Source organism: Schistocerca americana, chromosome 1, assembly GCF_021461395.2.
Source record: "Schistocerca americana isolate TAMUIC-IGC-003095 chromosome 1, iqSchAmer2.1, whole genome shotgun sequence".
Lineage (NCBI taxonomy): Eukaryota > Metazoa > Arthropoda > Insecta > Orthoptera > Acrididae > Schistocerca > Schistocerca americana.
The window spans coordinates 1,076,687,903-1,076,704,700 of NC_060119.1; the positions used below are offsets into that span (position 1 = coordinate 1,076,687,903).

At 40.9% G+C, this 16,798-nt stretch overlaps 1 protein-coding gene across 4 annotated transcripts in view; it reads right to left on the reverse strand.

The window, feature by feature from the left end:
* Positions 1 to 1,031: 1,031 nt before the first annotated feature.
* LOC124617518 overlaps positions 1,032 to 16,798 on the reverse strand; it is a 112,099-nt gene continuing 96,332 nt past the window's right edge. For 2 of the 4 annotated variants that reach the window (XM_047145274.1, XM_047145272.1), the window contains one exon: positions 1,032 to 2,520. In XM_047145274.1, coding sequence (XP_047001230.1) covers positions 1,352 to 2,520 — 1,169 coding nt within the window. In that variant the 3' untranslated portion in view covers positions 1,032 to 1,351. The remainder of the gene's footprint in view (positions 2,521 to 16,798) is intronic. The other 2 variants (XM_047145269.1, XM_047145273.1) reach the window with 2 other exon arrangements.

The window sequence follows — 16,798 nt, forward strand, 5'->3', positions numbered from 1 at the left end:
TAGCAAGATAGCTCTTCCAGTGTTAGTTTATCCTACATACTTGGCAAGATTACATACTTCAGGATGGAGACGATCACTGCAGACATAGTTCACACAGCGAGTGTTGCATGCTTCTGGGCCAATGGGCAGCCAGCCCAGATTGGAAGGCTGTAGTGAGATAGCAGCCTGCACTGTATGGCTGTGCTTTCAAGGGCTGTGTTAGTAATATACAGTGAAATAAAGCACCAACATCTAACATTTTGATTTCAACTTCTTTCAAGTCATAATCACTTGCTGATGACCGCATCCCTGTACCTGATGTAAGTGTGATGTCAGCTGCTGTCGGATAGTCTTTATTGTGTACTTCTTTCACACAAATAAAGGACTACAGTATAAAAACTAAATCCATCACAGCAACAGAAGGCATGTTGCTAATGTAATGAACTGTGTACAAAGCTATCTGAACTCTATTATGGTTTGATTAGAAAACAAATTTCATAAGTGGTACCTGTTGGTGTTTTAATCCATCATCATACATAAATATGTACTAGCTTTTTAAGTTCCTATGGGTCCAAACTGCTGAGGTCATCGGTCCCTAAGCTTACACACTACTTACTGTAACTTTAGCTTACCCAAGGACAACACACAAATCCCAGCCCGAGGGAGGACTCTAACCTGCAACGGGGAAAGCATGTGAACCATGGCAATGTACCTACAACCGTGCGGCTGTATTAGCTTCAGCTGTAATGTACAGATACATATGTGCAAATATTTTAGACTGAGGACCAAGCTCCAGAGATGCATACAATGAATGAGAAGGTGTATACGTTCGTTCACAGCATTAAATATAAGGGATGCCACATGAATATTGTGTCTCCATAACTCTTCAAATACTGAAAGCTATTTGTTGCCAATTTATGCAACAAGACCTTATGTACATAGGAAAATGAAGACAAATATGGACTAATCTTGGAAGTGACAAAGAATGAGACATCAGAATTAAAATAATTTAATGAAAAATTAAATAATTTGCTTTTTACACCACAATAATTGGAAACTTTAATGATTTGTATAATGTATCATAAATATACTAAATAAATCAACAATTCATATTTTTCTATATGTATATATTAGGTACTCTGTGAAAAATGGCAATGATGACTTTCAGTATAAAAAATTTAATGAAAATATTAATAAATAATATGTAAGAATCTGATTATAAAACGGCAGTTAATATCACTGTACAATTTTTATAAACTGTCATCGAAAAAGTTACAAGTCACACGCACAGCAATAATGGAAAAGCAGTCGCACACAAACATTCACACATAATACTGGACATGCAACACAATGATATTCTTATGCACCTCACTTAGCTTTTTGTAATACGAGCATAAATATCAATGTTGCTATTAGCACTACTTCCATAGTCATTATTTGAACTCCCATTATCAACTGCAGTACTGGATGTGTGTCTCACTTCTTCATAACCTGGTTCAGCATTTTGCTGTGAAACATAATTTGAGATTTGCTCACTCTGTGACGTGCTAAGTGAGCTGTTGCAATGTAGTTTTACTTTCTCATAACCTGAAACAGTTTCACTATCAGAGTCTCTTGCTTCTTCGTTATGGAGCCTTTCATATGGAGGCTCAACACTATTGACATCGAAGTAATTAACACTTTCATAGTTAGGATCATCCTGGTGAACAACTTCATAGGCTGAATCAGATTCTCCTCCTGATGTTCCTGAAACTACAGCATAGTTAGGTTCATGAGTATCACTGGTCATACTCTCATAATTTGGTTCATCAGTAGTTAATGTCATCTCTGGTAGATTTACACTCGTGAAGCCCGTATGTAAATCTGTTCTCTTCTGCCCACTGTCTGTGCCTTTGTATTCATGTTTCATACCACCCTCCTCTCTGTTGTCTGTATTGTAGTGATGAGGATCAGTTTTGCGCTGTGGCCGAAGCTGTTCATAATTCGGATCACAGTCTGAAGGATTACGCTGGACCTGATGTACAACCTCATAACCTGGGTCGTATGGCATAACTAAACTATTGGGCCCAACACTTTCATATCCAGGTTCCTGTTCTTTGAAATTTCCTTGCTTTGGGAGGTGTTCATATACAGCACTCTCATTTTGGATTTCAGTTTGCACTTGGGGTAATGCACATAAATCACTGCTACTGGTTTCTTCTACTGGGACAGCTTTGCTTGTTGTTACAGTACCAAAACTGTCACTAATTGGTTCAATCTGGGTAATACACTCATTTATAGCAGTAGCTTCTGCAAGCAGACTAGTGTCTCCAGATTGCTGAGGATGTCCAGCTAGTTCTGTGGGGGTCTCCACCTGACTAGCTGATTTGTGTTTCTTCTTCATCACCTTTGCATACATTTCTTCCAGACTTGCAACAGGTACAGTATATCTAAGCTCTGGACTGCCAACAGGTGGTGGAGGTAAGGGAGAATTTGCCTGACGCTTCTCTGGTTTTGGTGAACCCAAATTAATTACAGAGCTTGTTGCACTCGATGTTGATGCTGGAACAGATGAGCACTTATTTAGAAAGCATGATAAATGTATCTCTAAAACTAAATTCTATACTATGTAATCATTATTGTGTAAATAACAATCATCTTAACCATTTCAGCCACATCTGAATGCCTATTTGACATTTATTATTGAGAGAAATTCAGCTTTCCCTAGCCATTTTGTTATCACGCTTTTTAACCTTCGCACTTTTTAAAATCAACGCATTTCTTATGCAAAACATCTTTTTTATTTGAGGAACACACACTATTTCATAAATCACTGCTCATTTCTTGATACTGACACCTTCTGACACTGTACTCTGAAAGCTGTACAGGAAATTTCACAAATATGGTACTTAAATTTTATGAAACAATTTTTCCTTGCTGAAAGTGTATTTCACTTCTAGTAACATATATTACCAAATCGTATTTGTACATGAATGTTAATATTTTCCTGCTCAAAATTTCATTACCTTGTGCAAGCAATTGGACATAAAAGAGAAGCCATAAATGAAACTATATCCGTTATCAAAATGAACTTGTACAAATTTAATAGAATGAGCCAAACAGAAACTGATGTATAATGTGACCTTGTCAAGTTAGTCCTATTTCTGAACTATTTTACCTTCAATGGCCGTGTATATGAACTAAAAACGATCTAGCTATGGGGAACTTCCTATCAGGAGCTCTCTCATATATAGTTTTAGATCATGTCGAATATGAATTTTTTGAACTTTACAATGATCTGACTACAAAAGTTGTATATGACCATTACATAGATAACACACTTGTACTGGTGGATTATGTATCTATTGTGTATATTTATGTTGACAACATCCATACAATCCTGATTGTTTACAGATGGATAAATAAATGAACTAAAATTGACATTCTTGACAAAGCCAACAGATTTTACCAATGGTTTAAATTGTTAGATAAAGATACCACTTTCACCGTACAGCACAAGGAAACTGAACTATTTTTATTTTGATCTGAAGGTTAAAAATGAAGGTGGTGACCACCTGTTCAATGGATTCTGAAAATCCATTACATCTGAATGCATACTTCAGAATAGTTCTTGCCATCCATGGCCCATTAAAGCAGCATATTCCTGTTCAGTGATTGATAGGGTAGTCAAAATCCTTTAAGTGAGGTGAATATTAAAACTGAATTACCTACACTGAAAAGGTAGCTTCTGAAATAACTCTGACCAACAGTATAATAGAAGAAACAAACTGGGAACAGAGATCAGGTCACATTACAGAGGAGTGAACAAAAGAAAAAAGATAGGATTACAGTTGTTTTTTTTGCCATATTAGGGGTCATATTTCCAACAAGATAAGTTATCTGTTTCAGAAAATTGGGCCGCAAATTGGCTTCAAGATAGAGAACACTTTATATATGACACAGGTAAGTAATTATATGTAATAATCTTTTCAAGTTTTACACTGAGCAAACTGAGAGAAACTTCAAAATGAGGTTTAGAGAACATGTTAATGGTAGTGAATCCAATCCCTCTCAGCATTTAGTGGTCATTTAAGAGAGAGTAAGCATTCTGTTAATGATATTGCTAAAAGCATTTTTCATTAGGAATAAAATGTAGATTATTTAATATCCTAGATGAAATATACAGTCACATGATGAAATATCAAATGTCATTAATCAGCAGACAGAGTTAAGAAATAAGATCTATACAAATAAAACTTTGACAGTGTTTTAATCAGGTATGTTAGGATTAGAGTTTTCCCCATTTTCATGCATGTAAAATTAACTAAATCTGACAACATATTTTGGTCCCTTTCTGAGCTGAGAAACTCTTTATATGCTAGAGACAGATTTTGTTACCTTACTTTCATCTTGCTCAGTGTATTGTTCATAACAGTTAACCTCAGCTTTTTTTCCTTTATATAGTCCACCATTATATACTTTATATATTCTAGCCTTGAATACTATCTGTCCATGTATGTACACACACACACACACACACACACACACACACACACACACACACACACACAAAAAAAAAATATCCTTACGTTACAGACAGGTATGTATACATTTATTTGTTTGCCCTCTGCATCAGATACCACTGACAATGGGCTGTATGCTTAAATACTGGACTGGCAATTACCCATTTTTACCTGCAGCTCATCACAGTGTACAGCAAGATAGCATGTAATGAAAATATAATAATAGTACTTCATGATGCACATAAGTCTGATGTACATCATTGGCGTTTGACAAAAAGTGGGTCAAACTGCTTTTGAATTAGCGATTAGTGGCATCTCAAAATAAATGTTCACATTTGGTTTACATCAACCCAAAAATATTGTTCACTCACAATACAGAACAGTAAGTATCAAAACATCTCTCCAAAGTGCTGTATCAGTGTAGACGAACTGCAAAACTAGACAACATACAGAAGCAGCAAGTAATAGAGCTATTAAAAAAAGCGAGAATATGTATATAAGAAATGCTTTATCAACTCAGAATGTGAGCTAAAACTGAAATGAGATTTCTGGTTTTGTGGGTGTGTAACACTTCTAAGTAGTATGATCTGTTGAGCATTTCATAATAAGCAATAACAGTAGTATCAGCATGAATATGTTAATTACATTTTATATCTAAAAAGAAAGATGATGAAACTTACCAAACAAAAGCGCTGGCAGGTCGATAGACACACAAACAAACACAAACATACACACAAAATTCTAGCTTTCGCAACCAATGGTTGCCTCGTCAGGAAAGAGGGAAGGAGAAGGAAAGACAAAAGGATATGGGTTTTAGGGAGAGGGTAAGGAGTCATTCCAATCCCGGGAGCGGAAAGACTTACCTTAGGGGGAAAAAAGGACAGGTATACACTCGCACACACACACATATCCATCCACACATACACAGACACAAGCAGACATTTGTAAAGGCAAAGAGTTTGGGCATTTTTTGGGCAGAGATGTCAGTCGGGGCGGATGTACAGAGGCAAAGATGAAGTTGAAAGACAGGTGAGGTATGAGCGGCGGCAAATTGAAATTAGAAATTAGCGGAGATTGAGGCCTGGCGGATAGCGAGAAGAAAGGATATGCTGAAGGGCAAGTTCCCATCTCCGGAGTTCTGACAGGTTGGTGTTAGTGGGAAGTATCCAGATAACCCGGACGGTGTAACACTGTGCCAAGATGTGCTGGCCGTGCACCAAGGCATGTTTAGCCACAGGGTGATCCTCATTACCAACAAACACTGTCTGCCTGTGTCCATTCATGCGAATGGACAGTTTGTTGCTGGTCATTCCCACATAGAACGCTTCACAGTGTAGGCAGGTCAGTTGGTAAATCACGTGGGTGCTTTCACACGTGGCTCTGCCTTTGATCGTGTACACCTTCCGGGTTACAGGACTGGAATAGGTGGTGGTGGGAGGGTGCATGGGACAGGTTTTACACCGGGGGCGGTTACAGGGGTAGGAGCCAGAGGGTAGGGAAGGTGGTTTGGGGATTTCATAGGGATGAACTAAGAGGTTGCGAAGGTTAGGTGGACGGCGGAAAGACACTCTTGGTGGAGTGGGGAGGATTTCATGAAGGATGGATCTCATTTCAGGGCAGGATTTGAGGAAGTCGTATCCCTGCTGGAGAGCCACATTCAGAATCTGATCCAGTCCCGGAAAGTATCCTGTCACAAGTGGGGCACTTTTGGGGTTCTTCTGTGGAAGGTTCCGGGTTTGAGGAGATGAGGATGTGGCTCTGGTTATTTGCTTCTGTACCAGGTCGGGAGGGTAGTTACGGGATGCAAAAGCTGTTTTCAGGTTGTTGGTGTAATGGTTCAAGGATTCCGGACTGGAGCAGATTCGTTTGCCACGAAGACCTAGGCTGTAGGGAAGGGACCGTTTGATGTGGAATGGGTGGCAGCTGTCATAATGGAGGTACTGTTGCTTGTTGGTGGGTTTAATGTGGACGGACGTGTGAAGCTGGCCATTGGACAGGTGGAGGTCAACGTCAAGGAAAGTGGCATGGGATTTGGAGTAGGACCAGGTGAATCTGATGGAACCAAAGGAGTTGAGGTTGGAGAGGAAATTCTGGAGTTCTTCTTCACTGTGAGTCCAGATCACGAAAATGTCATCAATAAATCTGTACCAAACTTCGGGTTGGCAGGCCTGGGTAACCAGGAAGGCTTCCTCTAAGCGACCCATGAATAGGTTGGCATACGAGGGGGCCATCCTGGTACCCATGGCTGTTCCCTTTAATTGTTGGTATGTCTGGCCTTCAAAAGTGAAGAAGTTGTGGGTCAGGATGAAGCTGGCTAAGGTAATGAGGAAAGAGGTTTTAGGTAGGGCGGCAGGTGATCGGCGTGAAAGGAAGTGCTCCATCGCAGCGAGGCCCTGGACATGCGGAATATTTGTGTATAAGGAAGTGGCATCAATGGTTACAAGGATGGTTTCCGGGGGTAACAGACTGGGTAGGGATTCCAGGCGTTTGAGAAAGTGGTTGGTGTCTTTGATGAAGGATGGGAGACTGCATGTAATGGGTTGAAGGTGTTGATCTACGTAGGCAGAGATGCGTTCGGTGGGGGCTTGGTAACCAGCTACAATGGGACGGCCGGGATGATTGGGTTTGTGAATTTTGGGAAGAAGGTAGAAGGTAGGAGTGCGGGGTGTTGGTGGGGTCAGGAGGTTGATGGAGTCGGGTGAAAGGTTTTGTAGGGGGCCTAAGGTTCTGAGGATTCCTTGAAGCTCCGCCTGGACATCAGGAATGGGATTGCCTTGGCAAACTTTGTAAGTAGTGTTGTCTGAAAGCTGACGCAGTCCCTCAGCCACATACTCCCGACGATCAAGTACCACAGTTGTGGAACCCTTGTCCGCCGGAAGAATGACGATGGATCGGTCAGCCTTCAGATCACGGATAGCCTGGGCTTCAGCAGTGGTGATGTTGGGAGTAGGATTAAGGTTTTTTAAAAAGGATTGAGAGGCAAGGCTGGAAGTCAGAAATTCCTGGAAGGTTAGGAGAGGGTGATTTTGAGGAAGAGGAGGTGGGTCCCGCTGTGACGGAGGACGGAACTGTTCCAGGCATGGTTCAATTTGGATAGTGTCTTGGGGAGTTGGATCCTTAGGAGTAGGATTAGGATCATTTTTCTTCGTGGCAAAGTGATATTTCCAGCAGAGAGTACGGGTGTAGGAAATATCACTTTGCCACTTTGCCACGAAGAAAAATGATCCTAATCCTACTCCTAAGGATCCAACTCCCCAAGACACTATCCAAATTGAACCATGCCTGGAACAGTTCCGTCCTCCGTCACAGCGGGACCCACCTCCTCTTCCTCAAAATCACCCTCTCCTAACCTTCCAGGAATTTCTGACTTCCAGCCTTGCCTCTCAATCCTTTTTAAAAAACCTTAATCCTACTCCCAACATCACCACTGCTGAAGCCCAGGCTATCCGTGATCTGAAGGCTGACCGATCCATCGTCATTCTTCCGGCGGACAAGGGTTCCACAACTGTGGTACTTGATCGTCGGGAGTATGTGGCTGAGGGACTGCGTCAGCTTTCAGACAACACTACTTACAAAGTTTGCCAAGGCAATCCCATTCCTGATGTCCAGGCGGAGCTTCAAGGAATCCTCAGAACCTTAGGCCCCCTACAAAACCTTTCACCCGACTCCATCAACCTCCTGACCCCACCAACACCCCGCACTCCTACCTTCTACCTTCTTCCCAAAATTCACAAACCCAATCATCCCGGCCGTCCCATTGTAGCTGGTTACCAAGCCCCCACCGAACGCATCTCTGCCTACGTAGATCAACACCTTCAACCCATTACATGCAGTCTCCCATCCTTCATCAAAGACACCAACCACTTTCTCAAACGCCTGGAATCCCTACCCAGTCTGTTACCCCCGGAAACCATCCTTGTAACCATTGATGCCACTTCCTTATACACAAATATTCCGCATGTCCAGGGCCTCGCTGCGATGGAGCACTTCCTTTCACGCCGATCACCTGCCGCCCTACCTAAAACCTCTTTCCTCATTACCTTAGCCAGCTTCATCCTGACCCACAACTTCTTCACTTTTGAAGGCCAGACATACCAACAATTAAAGGGAACAGCCATGGGTACCAGGATGGCCCCCTCGTATGCCAACCTATTCATGGGTCGCTTAGAGGAAGCCTTCCTGGTTACCCAGGCCTGCCAACCCGAAGTTTGGTACAGATTTATTGATGACATTTTCGTGATCTGGACTCACAGTGAAGAAGAACTCCAGAATTTCCTCTCCAACCTCAACTCCTTTGGTTCCATCAGATTCACCTGGTCCTACTCCAAATCCCATGCCACTTTCCTTGACGTTGACCTCCACCTGTCCAATGGCCAGCTTCACACGTCCGTCCACATTAAACCCACCAACAAGCAACAGTACCTCCATTATGACAGCTGCCACCCATTCCACATCAAACGGTCCCTTCCCTACAGCCTAGGTCTTCGTGGCAAACGAATCTGCTCCAGTCCGGAATCCTTGAACCATTACACCAACAACCTGAAAACAGCTTTTGCATCCCGTAACTACCCTCCCGACCTGGTACAGAAGCAAATAACCAGAGCCACATCCTCATCTCCTCAAACCCGGAACCTTCCACAGAAGAACCCCAAAAGTGCCCCACTTGTGACAGGATACTTTCCGGGACTGGATCAGATTCTGAATGTGGCTCTCCAGCAGGGATACGACTTCCTCAAATCCTGCCCTGAAATGAGATCCATCCTTCATGAAATCCTCCCCACTCCACCAAGAGTGTCTTTCCGCCGTCCACCTAACCTTCGCAACCTCTTAGTTCATCCCTATGAAATCCCCAAACCACCTTCCCTACCCTCTGGCTCCTACCCCTGTAACCGCCCCCGGTGTAAAACCTGTCCCATGCACCCTCCCACCACCACCTATTCCAGTCCTGTAACCCGGAAGGTGTACACGATCAAAGGCAGAGCCACGTGTGAAAGCACCCACGTGATTTACCAACTGACCTGCCTACACTGTGAAGCGTTCTATGTGGGAATGACCAGCAACAAACTGTCCATTCGCATGAATGGACACAGGCAGACAGTGTTTGTTGGTAATGAGGATCACCCTGTGGCTAAACATGCCTTGGTGCACGGCCAGCACATCTTGGCACAGTGTTACACCGTCCGGGTTATCTGGATACTTCCCACTAACACCAACCTGTCAGAACTCCGGAGATGGGAACTTGCCCTTCAGCATATCCTTTCTTCTCGCTATCCGCCAGGCCTCAATCTCCGCTAATTTCTAATTTCAATTTGCCGCCGCTCATACCTCACCTGTCTTTCAACTTCATCTTTGCCTCTGTACATCCGCCCCGACTGACATCTCTGCCCAAAAAATGCCCAAACTCTTTGCCTTTACAAATGTCTGCTTGTGTCTGTGTATGTGTGGATGGATATGTGTGTGTGTGCGAGTGTATACCTGTCCTTTTTTCCCCCTAAGGTAAGTCTTTCCGCTCCCGGGATTGGAATGACTCCTTACCCTCTCCCTAAAACCCATATCCTTTTGTCTTTCCTTCTCCTTCCCTCTTTCCTGACGAGGCAACCATTGGTTGCGAAAGCTAGAATTTTGTGTGTATGTTTGTGTTTGTTTGTGTGTCTATCGACCTGCCAGCGCTTTTGTTTGGTAAGTTTCATCATCTTTCTTTTTAGATATATTTTTCCCACGTGGAATGTTTCCCTCTATTATATTCATATCATTAATTACATTTTAGCTTGATTTCAGAATGTTACACGAGATATTGAGTTCTACATGTCTTTTAGGCATTTCCTCATACAAATGGTATTCATGTTCTTGCAATCAGCAGACAACTAATGATCAACCTGTTAGGCCTTTTCTTATAGTGTGCTGTGAAACTTTTATTGAGCATTTGCCTATAAACATTATTGACAGCATTTTACCAGAGATGGTGTTCCTGTGAAAGGGCCATGGAATATTTATCCAACTTGCTCCTGAAAATTAGTCATGCTCATGCAATATGCTATTCTCAACAAACAGCATTACGGCAGGGATTTAGATAATGCAAAGAATTGCAGAATGCTTCCTGGCTGCTGTGTTCAGCTCAAAATAGAGCGTGCTTCTAAAGCGAATTGAAATAGATTTGATATCTGCAATGAGAAGCTCTTTATAAAGTTCAGTTTGTAAAATATTAAAGGATCTATGAAGATGAATATGTTTCAGTTTCTATTAAGACTACTGTGATTTAAGTAAGCACAACAGACATTATACTTTTTCCATGCTTTGTATATCAGTAATTCTAAAATAAAGTACTTTTTGACAAACACATAATAATGTAATATGCAGTTGCATTCTTATAGACTTATATGTTTAGTACAAGCCAAGACTGAGGAGATATTAAATTTGTTATACTTTTTTGTATCTTGGAAAAATAACAACAGTTCCAGAATCTTTGGAAGTGGCACAATAGCTGATATTAGAGATCAAACAACATTTGAATTGTTAAAGAATTAGTCTGGAATTAATTTAAAGGGATTTTTGTATGATCATTATTTCATCCACACAAATGCAAATGAACTCCACACAATAGACTGGAGGGAGCTACTCACCAACAAGGCAAGCCAACTTGCCATTATTTGTTACCCCCAACACATTCATAACAAACCTAAAAGTACACAGAAAAAGAAACTGAACAAGAAGTCTAGCAAAATGTGTCACAAGAAACAACACAGTAATGTTATTGAACATAGAAAAAAATAATCCTTAGTCTCTGTGCCACTTCACCAGAACTGTCTCGAGGAAAGACAGGAAAAAAAAATACAACAAAAAAAAAGCACAAATTTATGCACAACAGAAATGGCTTCAGGCATTTTTACAATTTTGGTACTGGTCAGATGTAAACAAATACAGTTATGATGCTACTTCTGACAGAGGTATACCTGTGAATCTGAAAGGTTTCCACTACTTAGCTAAAAACACGAAAGAAGAGAAAGAAACCTTTTTTAAAAACATTAATAAAAAATGCAGTAACATATGATTACTGCATCTTGATCTTTCAAAATTTTTTCTGCAGTATTAATGGTTAGTTGGAGTCAATACATGAAGGTATAAAAATTTTGTATTAAGTTATTTAACTACAAAAGCCACGTAATTACCTCAACAGTTCACCTACAGCATTTTTCAAATAATATGGAATTTTGAGAGTGCTGAGTACTGTTGTATCCCTTTACACATATCTGTCTTTCCAGATTACAAAATCTAAATTTAAGAATGAGCCACCAGTGTTGCTACACTGCACTCTACTGTCACCGTATTAGCTGTGTTATGTGATATAATCAATGCTGCAATGTTTACACCATAGACTAAGTCCACCATTATGGTGTATCCTTTTTACTTTGATATATGTTAGCAAATAATAAATATTTAAATCAAAATAATATGTTGTGCAGGTCATACCGCCTGCCTTGGGTGTATCGGTAGTTTTTATTGCTCATTTTAAATTTTTTTCCACTTAGGCTTTCACTCTCAATAACCATGTACCAACTGCTGTGAACTATGTACCAAGTAGAATAGTCACCCAGCATTAAGTTGCTTGTTCCCCTAAAATGCTCTAGCTAAAAAGTCTCTATGCACCATGTCTGAGTGACCAACAGGGAGCCTGGGAGGAAGATCATATGTTGGTTTGAGACATGTTGGAGTGTCAAACAACAGATTGACGTCCTTTATGGCTCTGATTCTCAGTGAAGTATGTCATCTTTTCTCTCTTCACTCTCCTGACGGGTTTCCAACTTTGTTCCGCTACCACTCAACATCTGCCTTGACTAACCTGACAGGATGGAGGTCTTTTTTACAACCCAAGAACCCAACTGTACTTCATATTCTGGAATATAGTGAGAATATTGACTCTTAAGCCTTATGTTTTATTTAAAATATTCCCTATGGATACCAACTCTATTTGAAAGTCCTGAAGCAATCACATTGCACCTGCACAGTTTATCTTGTAGGTAAGAATACAGTTGCAAAGGACATGCTGAACAGCAGTGATCTAGAACTGATGGTAAATAACCACAAAAGTTAACAAGCAAACATTATTTTTAAAATTTAACAAAAAGTTTTGTTCCATTCAATGTTTTGGACACATTTTCCATGTCTCATCATAAGCCTATACGGCCCTCAAAACCATAGGTTTCATAAAAGAAGCCTTCCAGGATGAAGCTTGTATTTAACTTTGGGCAGATGGTAGAATTTCAAAAATGCAACATGCACCATTCAAGCAAATCATGTGTTCTCTTTTACGACGAAGACAAAATTACAGTTCAACAGGGAATTTAACAAAAGCTGTCAACACAAAAACTGGGACACTATGACTACACAAAAGCTGAATTAAATTTTCTATTATCTAATTTGGTTTGTGTAACATGGTTATGGGTAGTTGTTACTGTTATGTAAATACTCAGAGAATTCATTTTTTAAATTGAATTCCTCATACAATGCAGAAGACTTTTTTTCAACTGTAATAGTATGGCACATTCTATTTCTCATATTTGCATGTACTTGGCAGATCTAAGCAAAGATGAGGGCAAGAATTTCTTTTAGTAGTTAAAGAACAATGGCGTAAGTCATGTAGTTATTATCCCTCTGACCACGTCCATACAAATTATAATAACCATTGTGAGCACTTTGCTGATTTTTTGGAAGGACATCTAGTGAATATGATGACATCAGACATTTAATTGTTGATGGTTGTTGTGATACGTAATGGACTAATAAACATAATTAATAGTTGTTACAAAAGCAAGAGAACTTGCAAATGTATGTGGCTGCATCTCAAAATACAGGGTTATTACAAATGATTGAAGCGATTTCACAGCTCTACAATAACTTTATTATTTGATATATTTTCACAATGCTATGCACACACATACAAAAACTCAAAAAGTTTTTTTAGGCATTCACAAATGTTCGATATGTGCCCCTTTAGTGATTCGGCAGACATCAAGCCGATAATCAAGTTCCTCCCACATTCGGCGCAGCATGTCCCCATCAATGAGTTCGAAAGCATCGTTGATGCGAGCTCGCAGTTCTGGCACGTTTCTTGGTAGAGGAGGTTTAAACACTGAATCTTTCACATAACCCCACAGAAAGAAATCCAATGGGGTTAAGTTGAGAGAGCGTGGAGGCCATGACATGAATTTCTGATCATGATCTCCACCACGACCGATCCATCGGTTTTCCAATCTCCTGTTTAAGAAATGCCGAACATCATGATGGAAGTGCGGTGGAGCACCATCCTGTTGAAAGATGAAGTCGGCACTGTCGGTCTCCAGTTGTGGCATGAGCCAATTTTCCAGCATGTCCAGATACACGTGTCCTGTAACATTTTTTTCGCAGAAGAAAAAGGGGCCGTAAACTTTAAACCGTGAGATTGCACAAAACACGTTAACTTTTGGTGAATTGCGAATTTGCTGCGCGAATGCGTGAGGATTCTCTACCGCCCAGATTCGCACATTGTGTCTGTTCACTTCACCATTAAGAAAAAATGTTGCTTCATCACTGAAAACAAGTTTCGCACTGAACGCATCCTCTTCCATGAGCTGTTGCAACCGCGCCGAAAATTCAAAGCATTTGACTTTGTCATCGGGTGTCAGGGCTTGTAGCAATTGTAAACGGTAAGGCTTCTGCTTTAGCCTTTTCCGTAAGATTTTCCAAACCGTCGGCTGTGGTGCGTTTAGCTCCCTGCTTGCTTTATTCGTCGACTTCCGTGGGCTATGCGTGAAACTTGCTCGCATGCGTTCAACCGTTTCTTCACTCACTGCAATCCGACCTGTTGATTTCGCCTTACAGAGGCATCCAGAAGCTTTAAACTGCGCATACCATCACCGAATGGAGTTAGCAGTTGGTGGATCTTTGTTGAACTTCGTCCTGAAGTGTCGTTGCACTGTTATGACTGACTGATGTGAGTGCATTTCAAGCATGACATACGCTTTCTCAGCTCCTGTCGCCATTTTGTCTCACTGCGCTCTTGAGCGCTTTGGCGGCAGAAACCTGAAGTGCGGCTTCAGCCGAACAAAACTTTATGAGTTTTTCTACGTATCTGTAGCGTGTCGTGACCATATGTCAATGAATGGAGCTACAGTGAATTTATGAAAGCGCTTCAATCATTTGTAATAGCCCTGTATAATTCCAACTAAACAACAGAACATTATAGTGGACATATTAGAGTCACTACATTCAATAAGACACAATAGAGTCACTACATTCAATAAGACACAATAGAGTCACTACATTCAATAAGACACAATAGAGTCACTACATTCAATAAGACACAATAGAGTCACTACATTCAATAAGACACAATAGAGTCACTACATTCAATAAGACACAATAGAGTCACTACATTCAATAAGACACAATAGAGTCACTACATTCAATAAGACACAATAGAGTCACTACATTCAATAAGACACAATAGAGTCACTACATTCAATATGATAATCATCAACAATGGCACCTTGTACTCTGACATTGATCATCTTTAAGAAAATGTATTATCTGCACATCAAACATTTACAGGTTAAGAATATACAGTGTACGAGAACATAAAGAAACATTTTCTAACAGCAGAACTTGTGAGGGTGTTCAATAAGTAATGCAACACATTTTTTCCCTTCAACCTATTTTGGTTGAGAAAATATGGAATTTCTTGTGGGACATAGAATATTCCTACTTTGGCCCCTGTAGTTTCATGAAGATCCAACAGGTGGTGGCATTATATGTAGCCTTCAAAATGGCATCTGTAACAGAGGTGCATTCCAAGCAGAGAGCTGTCATCAAATTTCTTTTGGCAAACCAGAGCATTGCAGATATTAATAGGTGCTTGCAGAATGTCTATGCTAACCTGGCAGTGAATAAAAGCATGGTGAGTTGTTGGGTGAGGCGTCTGTAATCATCACAACAAGTCGCGCAAACCTGTGTCATCTCTCACATGCTGGCTGGCTGCACACAGCTGTGATTCCTTCCTTCAATGCCGGAATGTAAGGGCACTCATTCAAGGTGATCGACAGATCACAATCACACTCCTAGCTGCTCAACTGGACATGTTGCTAGTGTTGCTGACACACTCATCCATATTGGGGTACTCAAAGGTGTGTGTGCCCACTGGGTTCTTGTAGGCTTACAGAAGATCATAAAGAGCAATGAATCGCCATCAGAGTGGACTTGCTTGTGCATTAAGAGGCTGCCTGTAACAGTTTTTTTTATCGAACAGTGTCACAGTGATGAAGCATCAGTTCATCACTTTGAACCAGAAACAAAACTGCAATCTACTTCTCCTCTGGAGAGGAGAGAGAGAGAGAGAGAGAGAGAGAGAGAGAGAGAGAGAGAGAGAGGGGGGGGGGGGGGGGGGGGGAGTAGGTTCAAAGCTGCAAGGCCTCACAAAATCTGTGCACTTGAAAGGAACTCCAAACACTTCACTGGAATGTTTTTTTCACCTACCTTACAGCTTGGATCTTGCACCATCCAACTTCCATCTGTCAGCCCAACCCAACGAAGGGTGTGCTCCATGGGAAGTATTACATGGATCATGTGGAGGTTATTGATGCAGAAAAACGTTGCCTCCAACATCTACCAGTAGAACGGTGCCATGAGGGCATACAGGCACTCCCAGTACAGTAGTGTACGGACATCACACTGAATGGAGTTTATGTTTAAAAAATAAGGTTTTGTAATCAAAAGAGAGGACAATAATATAGTGTACTGGAATCCCCAATAAAACCAACTTGCTTTCAGAAACAAAGGTGTTGCATTACTTACTGAACATCCCTTGTACAATTTAACCCACATTTCAGTGATTTCTGCCAGAAATTTGCTCTCTATCAAGAAGACGGCCCAGTATATATTGTATCTGTGAAAGGCTGAGAAGATCCACTTTAATGAAACATGATGAGACTGCACGAATAATAATGGTGCAACTTGTCGAGTTCTCCAAACTGACTTACAAAGTGTGCTTCCATTTCCCATTACCAGCGACTTCAGTTGCTTATTAGAAGAACTATTATTGCTCCAATTTTGATTGCCATGACTTGTCCTCTGGCAAAACACTCATGTGTCTTTGGGACATAGGCTCATCATCCAAATTATTTCAAGAGATAGCTTCATGTAAGTAACAAAGGCACATATCTATTTACACTAATTGATGCACTGCACAAAACAATAATATAAATTTGTGTATCACATGGGTGAAGTTAGTCATGCCAGCTGGTGGTTAGAAATGATATACCACAAATTTCTTATTTTCAGTCATTATT